The 15,936-nt window shown below is 36.1% G+C and overlaps 1 protein-coding gene across 5 annotated transcripts in view; it reads right to left on the reverse strand.

Annotated features, from left to right (window-relative positions):
* Positions 1-15,936, reverse strand: part of ROBO1 (roundabout guidance receptor 1) — a 447,031-nt gene that overhangs the window by 351,425 nt on the left and 79,670 nt on the right. For all 5 annotated transcript variants that reach the window (XM_005867332.2, XM_014540619.1, XM_014540618.1 and 2 more), the window contains exon 2: positions 10,406-10,732. In XM_005867332.2, coding sequence (XP_005867394.1) covers positions 10,406-10,732 — 327 coding nt within the window. The remainder of the gene's footprint in view (positions 1-10,405; positions 10,733-15,936) is intronic.

The following is a 15,936-nucleotide window of genomic DNA, read 5'->3' on the forward strand; positions in this document are numbered from 1 at the left end:
CTCGTTTTTTTCTTCAGAATTTTTACTAATACTTGCTTCACACTAGCACCATCCCATACTTGGAATACTGCCATAGCTTCTTAATTAGTTTTGTCCAATCTTTCTGCAACTCATTCGATACTCATGCAGTACTCAAGTATCACATGAGTGACATTTTAAAATGTAAATTGGACCATGGCATCTCCACCATTGCCTGAAACTTTCTGTAGCTCTCACTGCACTAAATGTCCAGTCCAACATCATTAACCTGGTTGTGGGCCTCTCAATGATCTAGCCCTCAACTATTTCCTTGCTTTTCCTTACTCATGTTCATCATTTTTCATTTTCCAAAATACACCCAAGTCTATTATTTTCTCAGGGCCTTTTAAATGCACTGTTCTTTTTGACTGAAATGCTTTTTCTTTTATTCAGTACCTTGGTAATGTCCACACATATTTCAGCTCTGAACTTAACCCTGATCCATCCTGGTACGTGGCATAATTTTTAACCATAAAGTCACTGCTTACTATTTTCTACCATCACCCCTCTCCCCACTATACTTTAAGTTCCTTGAAGAAATAAACTATTTCTTTTTTGTTCACCACTGAATAGCTAGAACTAAGCAGAAAGCCTAGAAAGAGTTACTTAGGAAAAACTACCAAGTTTTTTGGATAAGCTATATCTTGGTATTCATAATTTAATTTAATTTAATTTAATCTGGCATTCTAAAAACATTTTTAATGCCCACATTGTGTAACAAAGAGACAGAAAAACATTTGTGCTCCCAAAACATTCAACAGCACTTTATTCTAACCTGACACAAAAATGTTGACATTGATAATTAATGACAGCCTAAGTTAATTTATATTGTATTAATTAAAATTAATTATACAAGAAGTTTTCGGTATCTTTTATTAAACTTGTCACTGAAGCAAAAGTTTTAAAATAAATTCCAATGGTTCTCAAGTTACTCTGTATGTATAAAGACTTCTAGCATTTAATCACAAGTACATTAGAAGGATTAAAAGAAGCAGTGATATGATGATAAGATCTGAGAGATAACCAGATCCACCTTGTTATATTATTTTTTTAAGATAGTACTGTTAATATGAGGAGAAACTGCCAAGAATTCCACATAAATAACTAAACACTGAATTGATTCTCTGGAAGCCTCAAGGGACTTTATATCTAAGTATCTATGAGTGTTGAAACAATCATCTTAGTACTTGTCAGCATGTATGAACATCAACAACTTTTTGAGATAAAAAGGTGTGGCTCATGAGACTGGTAATGGAATATGTAACTTTTAACCCCAAAGTCACTGAATGGAACCTGGACCAGGATGGTGTATCTAGTAATAGTCAACAGACAGAAACTATTTTGTAGCATCTATTACAGATAGCACACTTTTCCATTTAGTCTTTATGCCATAGCTAGGTGTTCCACATTTCCAATATCTTTTTGGGGGGGCAATATAGGGAGAAAAGAAAAAGAATATTAAAATGGTTTTCCCTAGAAAACATAGAGAAATGTTAGGATATCTAGAAGGCTATTCACAAAATTTTTAACAGCAGTTAATTCTAGGTAATGAGGTCACAAGAGCATGCATGTATTTTAAAAGTGATTTATAGTGAGCACATATTAGTTCTATAATCAGAAGTAAAGTTTTTCAATGTAAAAACTAGAGGCCCGGTGCACAAATTCATGCACGGGTGAGGCCCCTCTGGGTGGCCTGCGGGGATCCAGCTGAAACCCGCAGTCCAATGCCGCCTGCAGCTCCTACCTGCCTCTCCTCCTCATCCCGGCCCCACTGCTTGCGCACAATCAGTCCCAATTGGAAGAGGCTCACACTACCACAGCAGCGCTCGCCAGCCATGAGCCCTGCATCTGGTGCCCTCCTGAGGGTCATGGCCTGCGGGATCGGGCTGAAACCAGCCTCTGACATCCCCCCAGGGGTCCTGGATTGCCAGAGGGCACAGGCGAGGCCGAGGGACCCCAGCAGTGCAAGATCGTGCAGGGGAGGGACCCCAGGAGGACTCTAGGGCGTGTCTGGCCCATCTCGCTCAGTCCTGATCGGCCAGACACCAGTAGCAAGCTAACCTACCGGTTGGAGCGTCTACTCCCTGATGGTCAGTGCATGTCATAGGGAGCAGTTGAGCAGCCTTAGCATAACATTAGCACATTACGCTTTGATTGGTTGAACAGTCGATCGGTCACTGGACGACCGGACACTTAGCATATTAGGCTTTATTATATAGGATAATCTCTATAAGCTTATTAATCATCTTCCTTAACTTGTGATTAAGAATAAAGAAAAGAAAGTGCATAATGTGCCCCTGACTCTAAGATCTTTCCACAATTTGCTTAATATTAATATGTAACAGTTATGTAAAATGAAGAAAAAACTATAAAAGTTTGCCTAGTTAAGAAGTCAACTAAAGCCCTGGCCAGGTGGTTCAGTTGGTTGGAGGGTCATCCCATACACCAAAAGGGTGTGAGTTTAATTTCCATCAGGGCACATGCCTGGTATCCAGACATGATCCTCTGTCAGGGTCCATAAAGAAGCAACAGATTGATGTTTCCCTCTCTCCCCCTTTACTCTCTCTCTAAAATCAATAAAAAATATTCTCAGGTGAGGATTTAAAAAAAAATTTAAAAAGGTCATATCTTGAGCCTATAATTTAATTGTTTAACTAAGAATAGTTTTAAGATAGGATATGTCCTGTTAGCTTTCATGAGTGAATAGCACATTCTCGGACACAGCCATCTCCTCTAACACCCACATTCAAATGGTCAGCAAACTTTGTCCTTTACTGTCAAAATACCCACTGAAACTCAAACCTTCCCTTTATGCCCTTCATCACTACCATCTCTCACAAGGATTATGGAATATGGGTTTTTGCTTTTTATTTCATATTAAATACTCTTTAGAAAGACAGAACAAAAAAATAAAAAGAATCTTTGTGTGATTTCAAAAGAAAATGACAGCTTTCTTCTTCTCTCTTGATAGGGTATCCAATGGATACTGCTCTGACTTTTCCAACAAATACAAAATTCGCACCACATTTGCCTGAAGACACAATGTAATTAAAATCTGGCATTTGGATGCCACAAGTGGTCTGATGGACTTATTACTTACATCCTTGTGTTATTCTTGTAAGCAGGCAGCAACGAAAGAATATATTCTGATCAATAGTAAAAACCCAATGTTTTAGTAAATATACTTGTCACGAAACTTAGCAATATTGATTCTTTATGCAAGTGAATAAATATATAAATTTCAAAGAAATTGAATGTTATCCCAACTGCAAAAAGTTTTATTTTTATTTGTTTTTAAACAAAAAGTGATTTAAATCAATACTATTTGCATATCCTGTGTTAGCAATGAGGATCCAAAGGTAAATTTCTCATACCATTGATTTCAATTCAAGATGGAATTTCAGATATTCAACACATGCTTTACTTAGCCAGAAATTAATTTAAGAAAATTTAATTACTGAAGCATTATATTTAAATGTTGGTATTGTAACACACATAACTTCAAATTGATAATGAACTGACTCCATTTTTGAAGTCAGAAGTATCTGATCCCATCTGTATAAATAATCCTTGTATCTGACCATACTGGAGCTAAAGAAGAAAAAGTAGTGAAAACAACAGCATCGATAATTAGATTTATGATTTATAATTATGTGCCAGTCCCTCTGCTATGCACTTCATATGCATTATTTCAATCATGAACTAATTTTGGAACAAAGAATCAGTGCATTTTAGAATATAAATGTACAATAAAGTGAAAAGACTTTGTAAAGTCATAAAATTACATGAACCTTTAAATTTTTTCCTTTAAATATGAAAACAAAAATAAGATATAAAAAATGTTTTAAAATCTGGTTAATGCACTTGAAATGACAAGTTTTTTAAAAAGATAAAACAAATTAAATAGAGGAAGCAAGGAATATTTTAGAGATGCAATATAAAACATTCAATTTCAAAGATAAAATGTCTATCAGGGAACAACGTGTGTGTGTGTGTGTGTGTGTGTGTGTGTGTGTGTGAACGCACATGTACATACATATGCAATCAATTAATATTTCATAATATAATGGCATATTCTATTTCCACCTGCTTATTTGAACCATTTTATCTCTAGGGATAATCCTTCCCTCCATCTCCCATGGTCTAGATTTTGAAAATATATTCTATTGTACCTAGGTACATACATGACTTAGCACACTTGGTCACTTAACTTTCTCATTTCACCCAAATGAGAAAAAATATATAATTCAAATTTGAAATCACTTTGAGGAGCATCATATATTAATAACAACAAAAGATCATAATGTATTGAAATCTGTGGGAAAATATTACTTCAAAATACAAACATTCATCTCAAAGTAATTATTATTATAAAGCATGCCAGTTAGTAAAATGTGAGGTAACTTAATCTTTGATTAATTGGGGAAATTTTTTTTTTTTTTCAAGAAAGACAGTTCTTCTGTAATTTTGCTGCTAAGACAGCCAGCAGATGTCTACCTTGCCTGAAGAGAATTTATCTTCCTCAGGAGACAACAGCTTAAACAGGAAACAAATAGCCATATGCTGACTGTGCACTGCTTAGCAGATGACGTAGAGAGCCATATTCCACAGTGGAAAGCACAAGGGTTAAGGTTCAAATTAATTTTTCTTAAAATTCAATTCAATTACCCAAGATCATATTACTTATTAAATATAAGTTGTGTCAAAGAACGGTGCCTGACATAAAATAGAGTTCTAAATTTTATAATCAGTAATGTTGGGTATGAGAGAATAGATCCATAAATGATTTCCATTTAGTAGACTCTCAAATAGACCTAATACAAAACAAACAAAAAAATTTACTTGCATGACATGGTAAAAGCTGGATTTGAAACTGAATTAAATAGTGAGGTTTCATAAATCTTAGTTACAGCAATATTTTCTAAATGTTCCAATTCAATGTCCCCATCAAGATATATCATTCTTGGTTTAGACAGATAAATAATCATTAGAAAATAAATTTTAAAAATGTATCTATAAACAGAAATTATTTTCCTTTACAAATACAAACTTCCAAAAATTTCAGGTAGAAACTTTAGGTTAATAACTACTATATATTTCTTAGCATTCTAATATTTAGACTTTATAATTTGGTGAATCCAGTTAACTGCATCAAAACTGAGTTTTCAAGAACAAGGACTACAGCTTTTACCACTTGGCAAGGATCAGCACCAAAAAGTAAGGCCAGTACTGTGTCTAACCTGGTTATAATTGGGATTCAAATAAAAATAAAAAATCCTAATAATGATCAATAAATACAATTCTTTTGGTGCATTACTTAAACTTAAGTAAATATTATTAAAATATACAAGATTATAATGTCTATACAGAAACAAAGGTAGTAAATGACATCCATATCATTTTTTTTTCAATGTTGGAGAGATTGACAATTGTTAGGAACCAAGAAATCCAGCTGTTGTTACAGCTGTAAAACTTGGTTTAAAGGCAAATAAAACACAGATACATGTTTTTAAAAGAATTACCTATAACCGCACTGTAAAAGTTGCCTCAAGACACTTTTGTTAATGCTATTATTTTGGGTTACAGCTTCACCAAGAAATTTGATGCAATCTTTGCCTTCCTGTGTCTGAGCCTTTGAGAGAATAAGGATAGTTCTCACTGAACTTCTGATACGTAAGCTAAGGAAATCTTTAAAAAAGTGGTAACATTCTCCAGGAAAAAAGTGTTTTTAAAACATAACAGTACTTTATAGATTTAACCTACATTAAATATGATCCATGTTTCTTTGCCCCCCCTCCCGAACATATCAGTTAGTTATGTAGCATACGAAATCTTCTGATTTGAGGACGCAAACACATTTAAAAATGGTGAATGAACAGCAACCACTGCCTAAAATAAATAACTGAAGTACATATGAATTTAATTACTACATATCTATTTATATTATATTGAAGCATGAATTTACTAAATAATAGTTTCTAAATTTTTTAAATACACAAAACACATTTTAACTCAAAGGACTTATTTTTTTCCACATAGCTATGTCCAAATAATATAATGTATCCAAAAAACATGCCTTTAATTATTATAATTACATCAGTATAAAACTATTGAAAACAAACACTATTGTGTTTTTTTACGATTTTAAGTAACTATTATTATCACTAATAAGGATCCTTATTATTAAACTATCCTTATTAATATCAAGCTATATTTGATAAATATACAATTTTCCCTTTTCATGTATAAGAATTATTGCTGAAGATGATCTTAAAGTATTTTTTAAATTTATCTTTATTGTCACAAGTATTACAGATGTTCCCTCCCCCCCCCCTCCCAATTTACTCAGTAAATTATAATATTCTTTTTTCTCTGGAGCTTGAAAACAATTTGGATGTATAATGAGATATATCACACTAAAATATGTGAATTATGCAGTATTAAGAAACTACATATTGAGGAGGGACCATATTGAGATGGCAGCGTAGATAAAAGCCTGTACTCACCGCCTCCCACACCACATCAAAATTATAACTAGAATACAGAACAACCATCATTCAGAACTGCCTGAAATCTGGCTGAATGGAAGTCCTACAACTAGAGAAGTAAAGGAAAAAGTACATTGAGACTGGTAGGAGGGGCAGAGGCAAAGAACCGCTGGCCCAGCACCCATGTGTGCAGAGTTTTTTTAATTGGGAGGAAGATCATTTCTGCAGAGGCCGCCCATAAGGAGCAAGGGGTCACAGCCCCACACCAGACCCACAGCCGGGTTCCAGAGCTTGGAAGAGAAGTCCCCATAACTTCAGGCTGTAAAAGCCAGTGGGGACTATGGCTGAGGGACACAAGAGGCTGATGGAGTCCCAGCCTGTTTTTCTTAAAGGGCCGGCACACGAACTTACAGTCTTGCTTCTTCTCAGCTCCAGTGCCAGGTGGTGGCTTTGGGGATATCCAGGAACATATGAGGAGGAACTGGATTGTCTGGCATCGGGGCAAGAACTCGGAGATAACTTTTTCACAGACAGAGGTACTCACAAGGGTCATTATACCTGTGCTGGGACCTCCCCCCATTGCAGAGCTAACTGGCAGCCATATATGAATTTCCATCAGCATTGCCCACAATGTTCTCTCCACCCTGGTGATTCTCTGAGACCCCTCCCCATCCAAACTGCAGCCCCATAGGAAAATCTGCTTTTCCATATGAATGGCTTGTCCTGGCTCAGGCTCCAGACTTTGCTAAAAATCTCTTAAATAAGCAGCAGGTAGAGTCAGCATGCCCCAAACCTATCCAAAAGTGGCCCGAGCCTAGGCACTAACACCAGCCTGCCTTGCTTCACAGCTGGGCCTCGCCTGAGTACTTTCTACCCCAATATAAGTAGCAGCCATCTACAGATCTCTCTTTAGCTCCTGTCGGGTGGCCCCAAGCAGTTGCTGACTTTGCACCTCCTGGGAGGCCCTAGAGCCAGTGCACTTGGTAGACAGCCTCAGAACATACCAGATAACAACTCTACATATCCACAGATGATACACAAAAGGGGCAGACTAAGTGAGCACCAAAGCTCCTCTGAAGCAAGTCCTGCTCCATAGGGGTGTCTCCTGCACAGTAGTTCTTCCATTGTAGACACAGCCGGTCCTCAAAGCCAACTGGCCTGGAGGTCAATTCCTCCCAGTAACACCAACAGGGAGTGGCAAGAAATACTCAAAGTGATGAACAGCAAGGACATACAACCAAGATTACTCTACCCAGCAGAGCTATCATTTAGAATTGAAGGCCATATAAAGAGCTTCATAGACAAGATAAAGCTAAAGGAGTTCATCACCACCAAACCAGTACTACATGAAATGTTGAAGGGCACTGTTTAAGAAAAGGAAAAGGAAGAGGAAGAGAAAGAGGAAGGAGGAGGAGGAGGAGGAGGTGAAGAAGGAGGAGGAAAATATGAACAATAAAATAGAAATAAATACCTATCTATCAACAATTGAATCTAAAAATCAAAATAAATGAACAAGAAACCTAATGAACAAAATAAACCGATGAATAAAATAGAATCAGAGGCATGGAAACATGGAACAGACTGACGAATCTCAGATGGAAGGGGAGTGGGGTTGGCGGGAAGAGATTAACCAAAGATCTTATATGCATGTATGCATTACCTATGGACACAGACAATAGGTGAAGGCCTGGGGTGGGCGAAATCTGATAGAGGGGGAAAATGGGGGAGGGGGGGGCATTTGTAATATTCTCAACAAAAAAGACTTTTTTAAAAAAATGAAACTACATATTTAAATATTTTACAGATAAAAGTTACAGAATGACCTTTTGTCCACTCTCAATTCCATATTATATTTGATGACTAAGACTGGAAGAGTTTCTCCATAATTAATTCTCAAGGTAATAGAATGTCTAGTTTAGCAAGAGAAATTTAACTGGAAACTTAGTGTGTGTTTTTTAAATATCGACACAAAAACCAGATTAGAGGAAAGTCAGTACTGTAAATCCCAGTGCATTAAGGCTATCTTGATCATCTGAGATAAAACTAGAGGTTTTTTAAAAAGGAAGAACTAGGGGGTGAGCACTTAGACCTTCTATTAATGTTTATAACCTTCCTTTTCTTAATTCTGACAACCATAAGGATACAAGTAGAATAGGAACTAGCACAGAAACAGGAGATAACCTAGAATATTTCTGTTGGTACAGGCCTCATTTATAAGGAATTATAATTCCGAGAATAAATAATCACTGTTTTTCCCTCCTGATCTTCTGTTTCTTACCTTCCAAATGTAGGAGTTGGCTTAGGTTATGCACATTTTTCTTGATTCTTTAAATGTATTCTCAAATGTTAACTAAATGTATTTCTACAGGAAATAATTATCCTTAAATATAAATGTGTCAAGAGTTTAAAAGATGCTCATCTCATAACTTTGAAAGATGATTTTATCAAAACAGTCCTTTTGTAAGTTGCACCTTTAAACTTCTTTTGCTTGCTTTAAATTTAAAATTGGGTTTAAAAAAACGAAAGAACAATAACTTTCTGTTGTAATTATAGATTTTATTCATCTCACTGATTTAGTTCTATAAACTAAACTGAGAATCAAGGCAATATGAGAAAATATAATTTCATCATCAATTAACTGTGAATAGAGAAATATAAACCTGGGTTTTAAGTAAATGTTTTTAAAAATGTGATTGGCTAGCTCTGAGATAGATTTAAATTTACTTTAATTTTTTTTTATCTCTCTAAATTTTATGCTCAGATCAGACATCTTTGGCATTGTCTCAATTTAAGTACTACTTGGTTTTGTGAGTGTGATCAAATCATCTAAATTTCCAGGGGCTGATTCCACATTAATAATATGATTGAGTTAAAATAATCTGTCTCTAAATTCTTTTCTACGTCTATAATTGTATAGTTATCTGATTTTATATATTCAAATTCTAGTTGAAGGCTGGAGACAATGTTGGATATTATGAAAACTGATTATGTAATTAAGATATTGAATGCAAATTATAAGAAGATGTCAATCATCATTTACATATATATAGTTATGTATAGTTTCCCATATAATTATATATAAGCCTACAATAAATTAGATCTAAATTTCATTTGTCTCTCTAATACATGTAAATTCTCAATTTCTGCCATGTATACATATACACAGTGTGATTTTTCAAAGGAATGCAACTTTCTGGCTACCTCTTAAATGTTTATTGAAAACAAGAGAAGCCCAATTCTTATCCAAATATAATACATATCTAGACTCTAGAAATAAATATTTAATCAGCAGTCAACAAATTCTTCTTATGGTGATTTCAGATGAGCTGCCTTTAGTATTTGTATAAAGAAACTGAACTACTGAGGTTTACATGCACTCCCAGGTTGCACTACAGTAGCTAAGATAATAAAATATGAGGCATATATATCTCTGGATATAGCTTACCAAAAAGTATAATAGATTTCTAAGAATTAGAAATTGTTTAAAATCATACTTTACAATACCAGTTGAAAGCATTTCTCTTAATGAAAACAAATTAAAAATATCCCACACTATTCTTTTTTAAAAAACACACTTATATTCAATATATTTAAAAGTAACAATGAAGGGGGATGAATTAATTTCAGTGCAAATGGTCAACAGAAAACAGCTCCAAATCAAAAAAAGTAAAATATTTCACCAAACATGTATAAATCCAAATTAAGCTTGAATAACAGCTAGAATGAGAAATACTATAGTAAATTCAGATAAAGAGTGGATTGTATTCATATGCAAAGCTAGAGATTTTCCTGCAGTAAAGCCTGTGATACAGGTTTGATTTTTGTTATTGCCCTTATCAAGGGAAAGGATCCCGCTCTGCCATCCCCCCCAAGAAACACAGGAAGCCCCTTTTACTTACTAGCTACCTCCAGCGATGCATTGTGGCTCACAGCCTCTCCGAGGTAATTCCTTGCTACACAGATGTAGACCCCTTCATCTGGCCTACTTTTTCGTCCATGTACAATTCGTAAGAAAAATAAAGATCCACTTGGCAACAACATGCGGTGTGAGCGAGGGTCATCTTTGTCTGTCTCCACTCTCTCCCCACCTTTGTACCATTCAATAGTCGGTGTGGGGCGGCCCTCAGCTTTACAGTTCAAAGTTGCAGGTTCTCCTTTTGAGACAATTAGGTCTGAAGGGTGTTCAACAATGCGAGGTGGAAAATCTTCCTGACGAAGACGGGAGCCTGCAGAAGAAATGACAAAATAGTTTCATATTATCACTTGAAAACAATAAAGGTCTTATTACCAAAGACTAGGCATTAGCGCCGTTGTTTAAACACTGCGTACTATTGACCCATTCGTCCTGCCCTCTTCACTAACTAATCCTTCTGGTGTCCACCTTGACACCTTCCAATTCCTGACTCTTTTAGACCCTCCACTTAGAAAGTGCTCTTGCTTAAACTTTGCCCATACAAATACTGCCTGCTCTCCAAATCTCTTGTCCACAAATCCTCTCAGAACCCATCACCCTGTCTGTTTGTACCATTTATGTGCCTGCTTTTGCAGAGGAGTGTGTTAGAGAATTCTTGAGTATTACAAAAATTGGCATGACTTCTTAGAATTTCCTTTTTAACTCACATCAATCAGCACTTAAAACATATGCTATATACTAATGAGCATTTATATTCAAATATATGGTGAAACTTTTTATAGAAACTTTTCTATCTTTCTAAATAATACAAGTATATATATGTATATATATATATATAGATATATATATATATATACTTTTTCAGTTTTTATTAATAAATTAAGTTCATTGCTCTCCAATAACTATGTTGAGATTTTAATAGACTTCAAAGATGAAATGTTAAATAATTGAGTTTAAATAATTAAATATAATATTAAATGCTAAAGGATATTCGGCGAGGGGCTACATTCTAGATCCCATGCATTACTAAATGAAATCCTGATAATATGTGCCATTTAAATACTTTGTGTCTATAACTTACTTTCCCAATGAGATTATAATATCTACAACAGAGATTAAGTTTCACATTTTTAATACTCCTACCTAATTGCTACCATAGATAGATTTAATGGGTTAATTTCTTAGAGATTTATCAAATTTAAAAACCCAACTTAATTTAGTTGTGCTCCAAACCTATTCTCATCTAATGTTCCAATCTCAATGAAAAATGAAAATAAAGAAAATATTCTTCCTTGAAACCTCCCTTCCTGTCACCTCATCCTCCCCCACATTTCTCAAATCAATCTACTAATCTCCATCTCTACCGTCAACTACCATCCCAGATCAAGCTCCTATCAATCCCCACAAGGATTTAGGAAAGCTCTTAAATAGCTTTACTTCAATGTAGCCATGAAGGCTTTGAAATGTAAATACAATCTGGGTCCTCCACTATTTCAATGGCTCTTAAAATAAACCCATTGCTCTTAAGATAAAGTCCTTAACAAGACCAACAAGAGCCAGACTGTTCATTCCCTATCTAGCTCTCCAGACTCTTCCTGTTCCATCCCTTTCTCTGCTTTCTTTGCCCCAATCTTCTGTTAGCTCCACAAATATTTTGAGCTTTTGCGTTCCACAGAGTCTGCCTGCCACAGGGTCTGAGCTTAAAATGATCTTCCCCTAGTTTATATCCACTTTCCTTTCAAATCCCTGAGCTCCCTGATCTTTACAACAATTAAAGGCTCCTTTTATAAATCTAAATAACACTACATAGCTATCCTTGGTAAGAATGATCAGAATTACAGCTTTAAATACTATGCCTTTTGCATCACTCTGTAAGATCTGTGGGTCTGATTCTGCTCAATTGCTTCTTGTACACTTGGCAGAGTGCTGAGCATACTACAGACAATCAATATGTATGTGTTGAATGAATAAAAAATGAATGAAGTGCTGACACGAAAAGACCTATTTGAATGGAATGTTCTTAAGCTTAATAACTGTGCATTCTATAAAGAGACTTAAAAGATTTTACTTTTTTAATTGTAACCAATATGCATACTATTTAACTTTCACTAGACTATAAGTCCTACATGGGCTTATTTATCTCTCTAATTTCTTACTACTGCAATTAACATTTTTATTAGTGAAATAAATACATAATTGATAAAAGATCTATTATTTGCTTACATCTACCAGGAATATATATATATATTAAACAAAAATTGACAAATAGCTTTAGCTTTGTGCATGAAATACTGCATAAGTTCTTTAAATGAAACCAAGCTCTAGAAGAGGATAAAATAAATAAGGAACATGAGAAAAAAATATAACTTAGAAAGTCATACTCTCTCAAAAAGGTTATATTCAAGTCAAATTCAATTCAAATTAGATTTTAAATTATTCAATTATAAGTGCTATAAAACTTCAAAAAATAAAGCATTATAATAAAGTACTGGCTACTGCTTTGACTGTAATTATGAAAGGTGGATATTAATTAGTATTAACTGCTGAGGTAAGATATATTCAATTTAAGCAAATTTTATTTTTAGGGTTTTTGTTTGTTTTTTCATCTTCACCAGAGGATATTTTTCCATAGATTTTTAGAGAGAGTGGAAGGGAGGGGGCGAGACAGAGAGCGGGAAACATCCATGTGAGAGAGACACATCAATTGGTTGCCTCCCGCACTAACCAGACCTGGAGCCGAAATCAAGCCTGCAACCCAGGTACATGCCCTTGACAGGAATCCAACCCTGGATCCTTTAGTCCAAGGGCCAACGCTCTATCCACTGAGCCAAACTTGCAAGAGCAGCAATTTTTTTTTTCTATTCTGAAAGTCCATTTCAGATAGGAAATAAGGGTGCATAGGTTGCTATGAAAACACAAAGAAAGGACACTTAAGACTACCTGAGCAAGACAGAGAAGGCATCCTGAGACATGAAACTTGAGCCTCAGAAAAAGAATCAGGAAGAAAAGAAAGGAGATAATTTCATTTAAAGGCACAGCAACAAAAGAATATGGTACAGTTGTTAACTCAGACCTGCAGGTAGGTTAGTTTGGCCTCAGTGTAAGGTTCGGTTCATGTCAAAGATTAGAAAGCATGTGCCTCAAGAAGTAGCTAGAAGCAATAATATAATGGGATTTGCACATCAAGCCAAAGTTCTGGAACCAACTGAAGGCAATGAGGACGTTCAAATATTTTAAGCAAGGGATCACATGCTCAAGTTTGATTTTAAAATGCTCACTATTGGTAGTATGAAACTTGTACCTTAGCAGAATAAGCTAGGAAGGGATTAGTTAGGACACTTTTACACTCTTCAAGCAATAAATTCCAAAACTTGGAATTGGATATTGACAGACAGAGGGGAAAATAAAGGGAAGAATCTAGAGATATTTAGTCACAACATCAGGATCTATTCACTGGCAATGTGTGGGGAATGAAAATAAAAAATGCACAGGATGGAGAAGTAGGGGGCAGGAAGGTTTCAAGTTTCTGATCTGAGCAATAGGTGAAGGGTAGTCCCAATGAGGGTAGAGAATGGAAAAGTGGGGCTTGGTAAGAAGAAGAACAAGTGATGATTTATTCAGTATGAGACATGAAGCATCTGAAGTACTTCTAGAATATTCAAATGGAGATGACAAGTTGCCAATTGAATATCCAAATCTGACATCAGAAAAGTAATCTCAGCTGTAACTGTAGAAGAGAATCAAGCTGGAGACTGAAACCATGGGAGAGAATAAAACCATCTAGGGAGATTGTATAGAGGAAGTAACAGCCAATTATAGAACCTGGAGATCACCCAGACTCCACTAAGTGCAGGGGAGCTCACGTCTCAATGCCTAATCTACAGTCACACACAGCTGGACCACAGTCAGAAGGACTTTGGGGAATTAACTCAGGCCCAAGTTTTCACCATGATTTTTGTAAAGCAGCACTCAGTAGAAGAGTTTCAGCAATAAAGGCTAAATTCTATTCCAATAAAGGCTAAATTTTCCAAAATGCTCTTTGAAATATTCTCTCCTCAGATTGTTAATAGGTATTGCTCAAAAAAAGAGTTGCGGTTATCAGGGTCTATATAGTCTAGCTAATACACATTATAATTAGCCAAAAGACAGGTATAATCAAACTAGGTTAGCCATTGAACTCTTTTTATGTTTATAGGACATCCCCACTGATCCTTGCTTCTAAGGAATATACCTCAAAAAAAAAAAAAATACACCTTGTTACCATCCAATAATCTGAAGAGAATGAATAGGGTTAGCAAAAAATGAATTACTTGCCTGTAGAACTAATAACTTTACAAATCATAACAACAACAAAATAGAAATTTCACATTTCTCATAAGGTTTAACCTTCAGGAAAGAAACTTTCTCGTTCCTGAGTGATATTTATGAGTGGCTAGTCAACCTCAATAATAAAAATTATAAATGGCAGTCATCATCGCTATGAAATCTATAATAATTTTTATTTATTATCAAGTCTAAGCAGGAAAAAATGAAATAAGAAAACGAATATTAATTATCCATCATCTCCTTTAACACTATAACATCTTTATGGGGTAGGTGTTGTTATATCTGGTGTCCATATGGGAGAACTGAGACCCTCAGCTGTCATACAGCTGGAAGGTGGCAGTGCTGGATTTAATCCTAGTGAAATTCAAAACCCTTGTTTTTTCCAGCTATTTCATAAATACTGCCAGCATTAATATGTTAAAATATATCAAGAAACATGCTTTGTCCATTCTTGTTTCAAACAATGGAAGTGTTAAGTCTGATTACTTATTTTTTAAATGTAGTAATAAAAACAAGAAGCAATCCTGATGGCAACTGCTGTTTTCCCCATGCATGCATAGAATATCTACCAGTAAAGCAATTGATTTCATAGTCTATTAACTCAATAAAGACCTTCATGATAAATAAGTGAGGATATAAATTTTCCCTATACTGTGTCATCTTTTCTAAATACAATCTTGCATTTTTGAGTAAACCTATATAATTAAAACCCTAATATGCAAATAGACCAAATGGTGGAACAACCAAACAACCGGTCACTATGACATGCGCTGACCACCAAGGGGTGCGCGCAGGATATGGCGGGTGTCCGCCTCAGTGGGATGGTGGAGCAGGTGAGTAGGGGCGCCAGACCAAGGTGGGGCACTGGTCGCTGCCATCGGGGCGAGGCTCTGGTGGTTATTGAAAATTCTTTACTCCTGCACGCTACTGGTGCTTGCACTTGCTGCCAGTGCCAGCCCTGCTCGCACCTGAGGGCTTCTCTACCTCCCCCTGCTCCTGAGGGGTGATCGGGGCAGCAGCCACTGCTCGCACCCACTGACAGCGCTGGCCCCGCTCGCACCCGCTGCTGGCACCGGCCTCAATCACTCCGTGCGTGGGAACGGCGGCAGGAGCAGGGCTGCTGGCAGACCGGGGACCGGGGGCTATGGCAGGAGTGGCGGGGGGGGGGGGGGGGGGGGGGGGCGGGACCCC

The sequence above is a fragment of the Myotis brandtii genome, unplaced genomic scaffold (genome assembly GCF_000412655.1).
Source record: "Myotis brandtii unplaced genomic scaffold, ASM41265v1 scaffold249, whole genome shotgun sequence".
In the NCBI taxonomy this organism is placed as follows: Eukaryota; Metazoa; Chordata; class Mammalia; order Chiroptera; family Vespertilionidae; genus Myotis; species Myotis brandtii.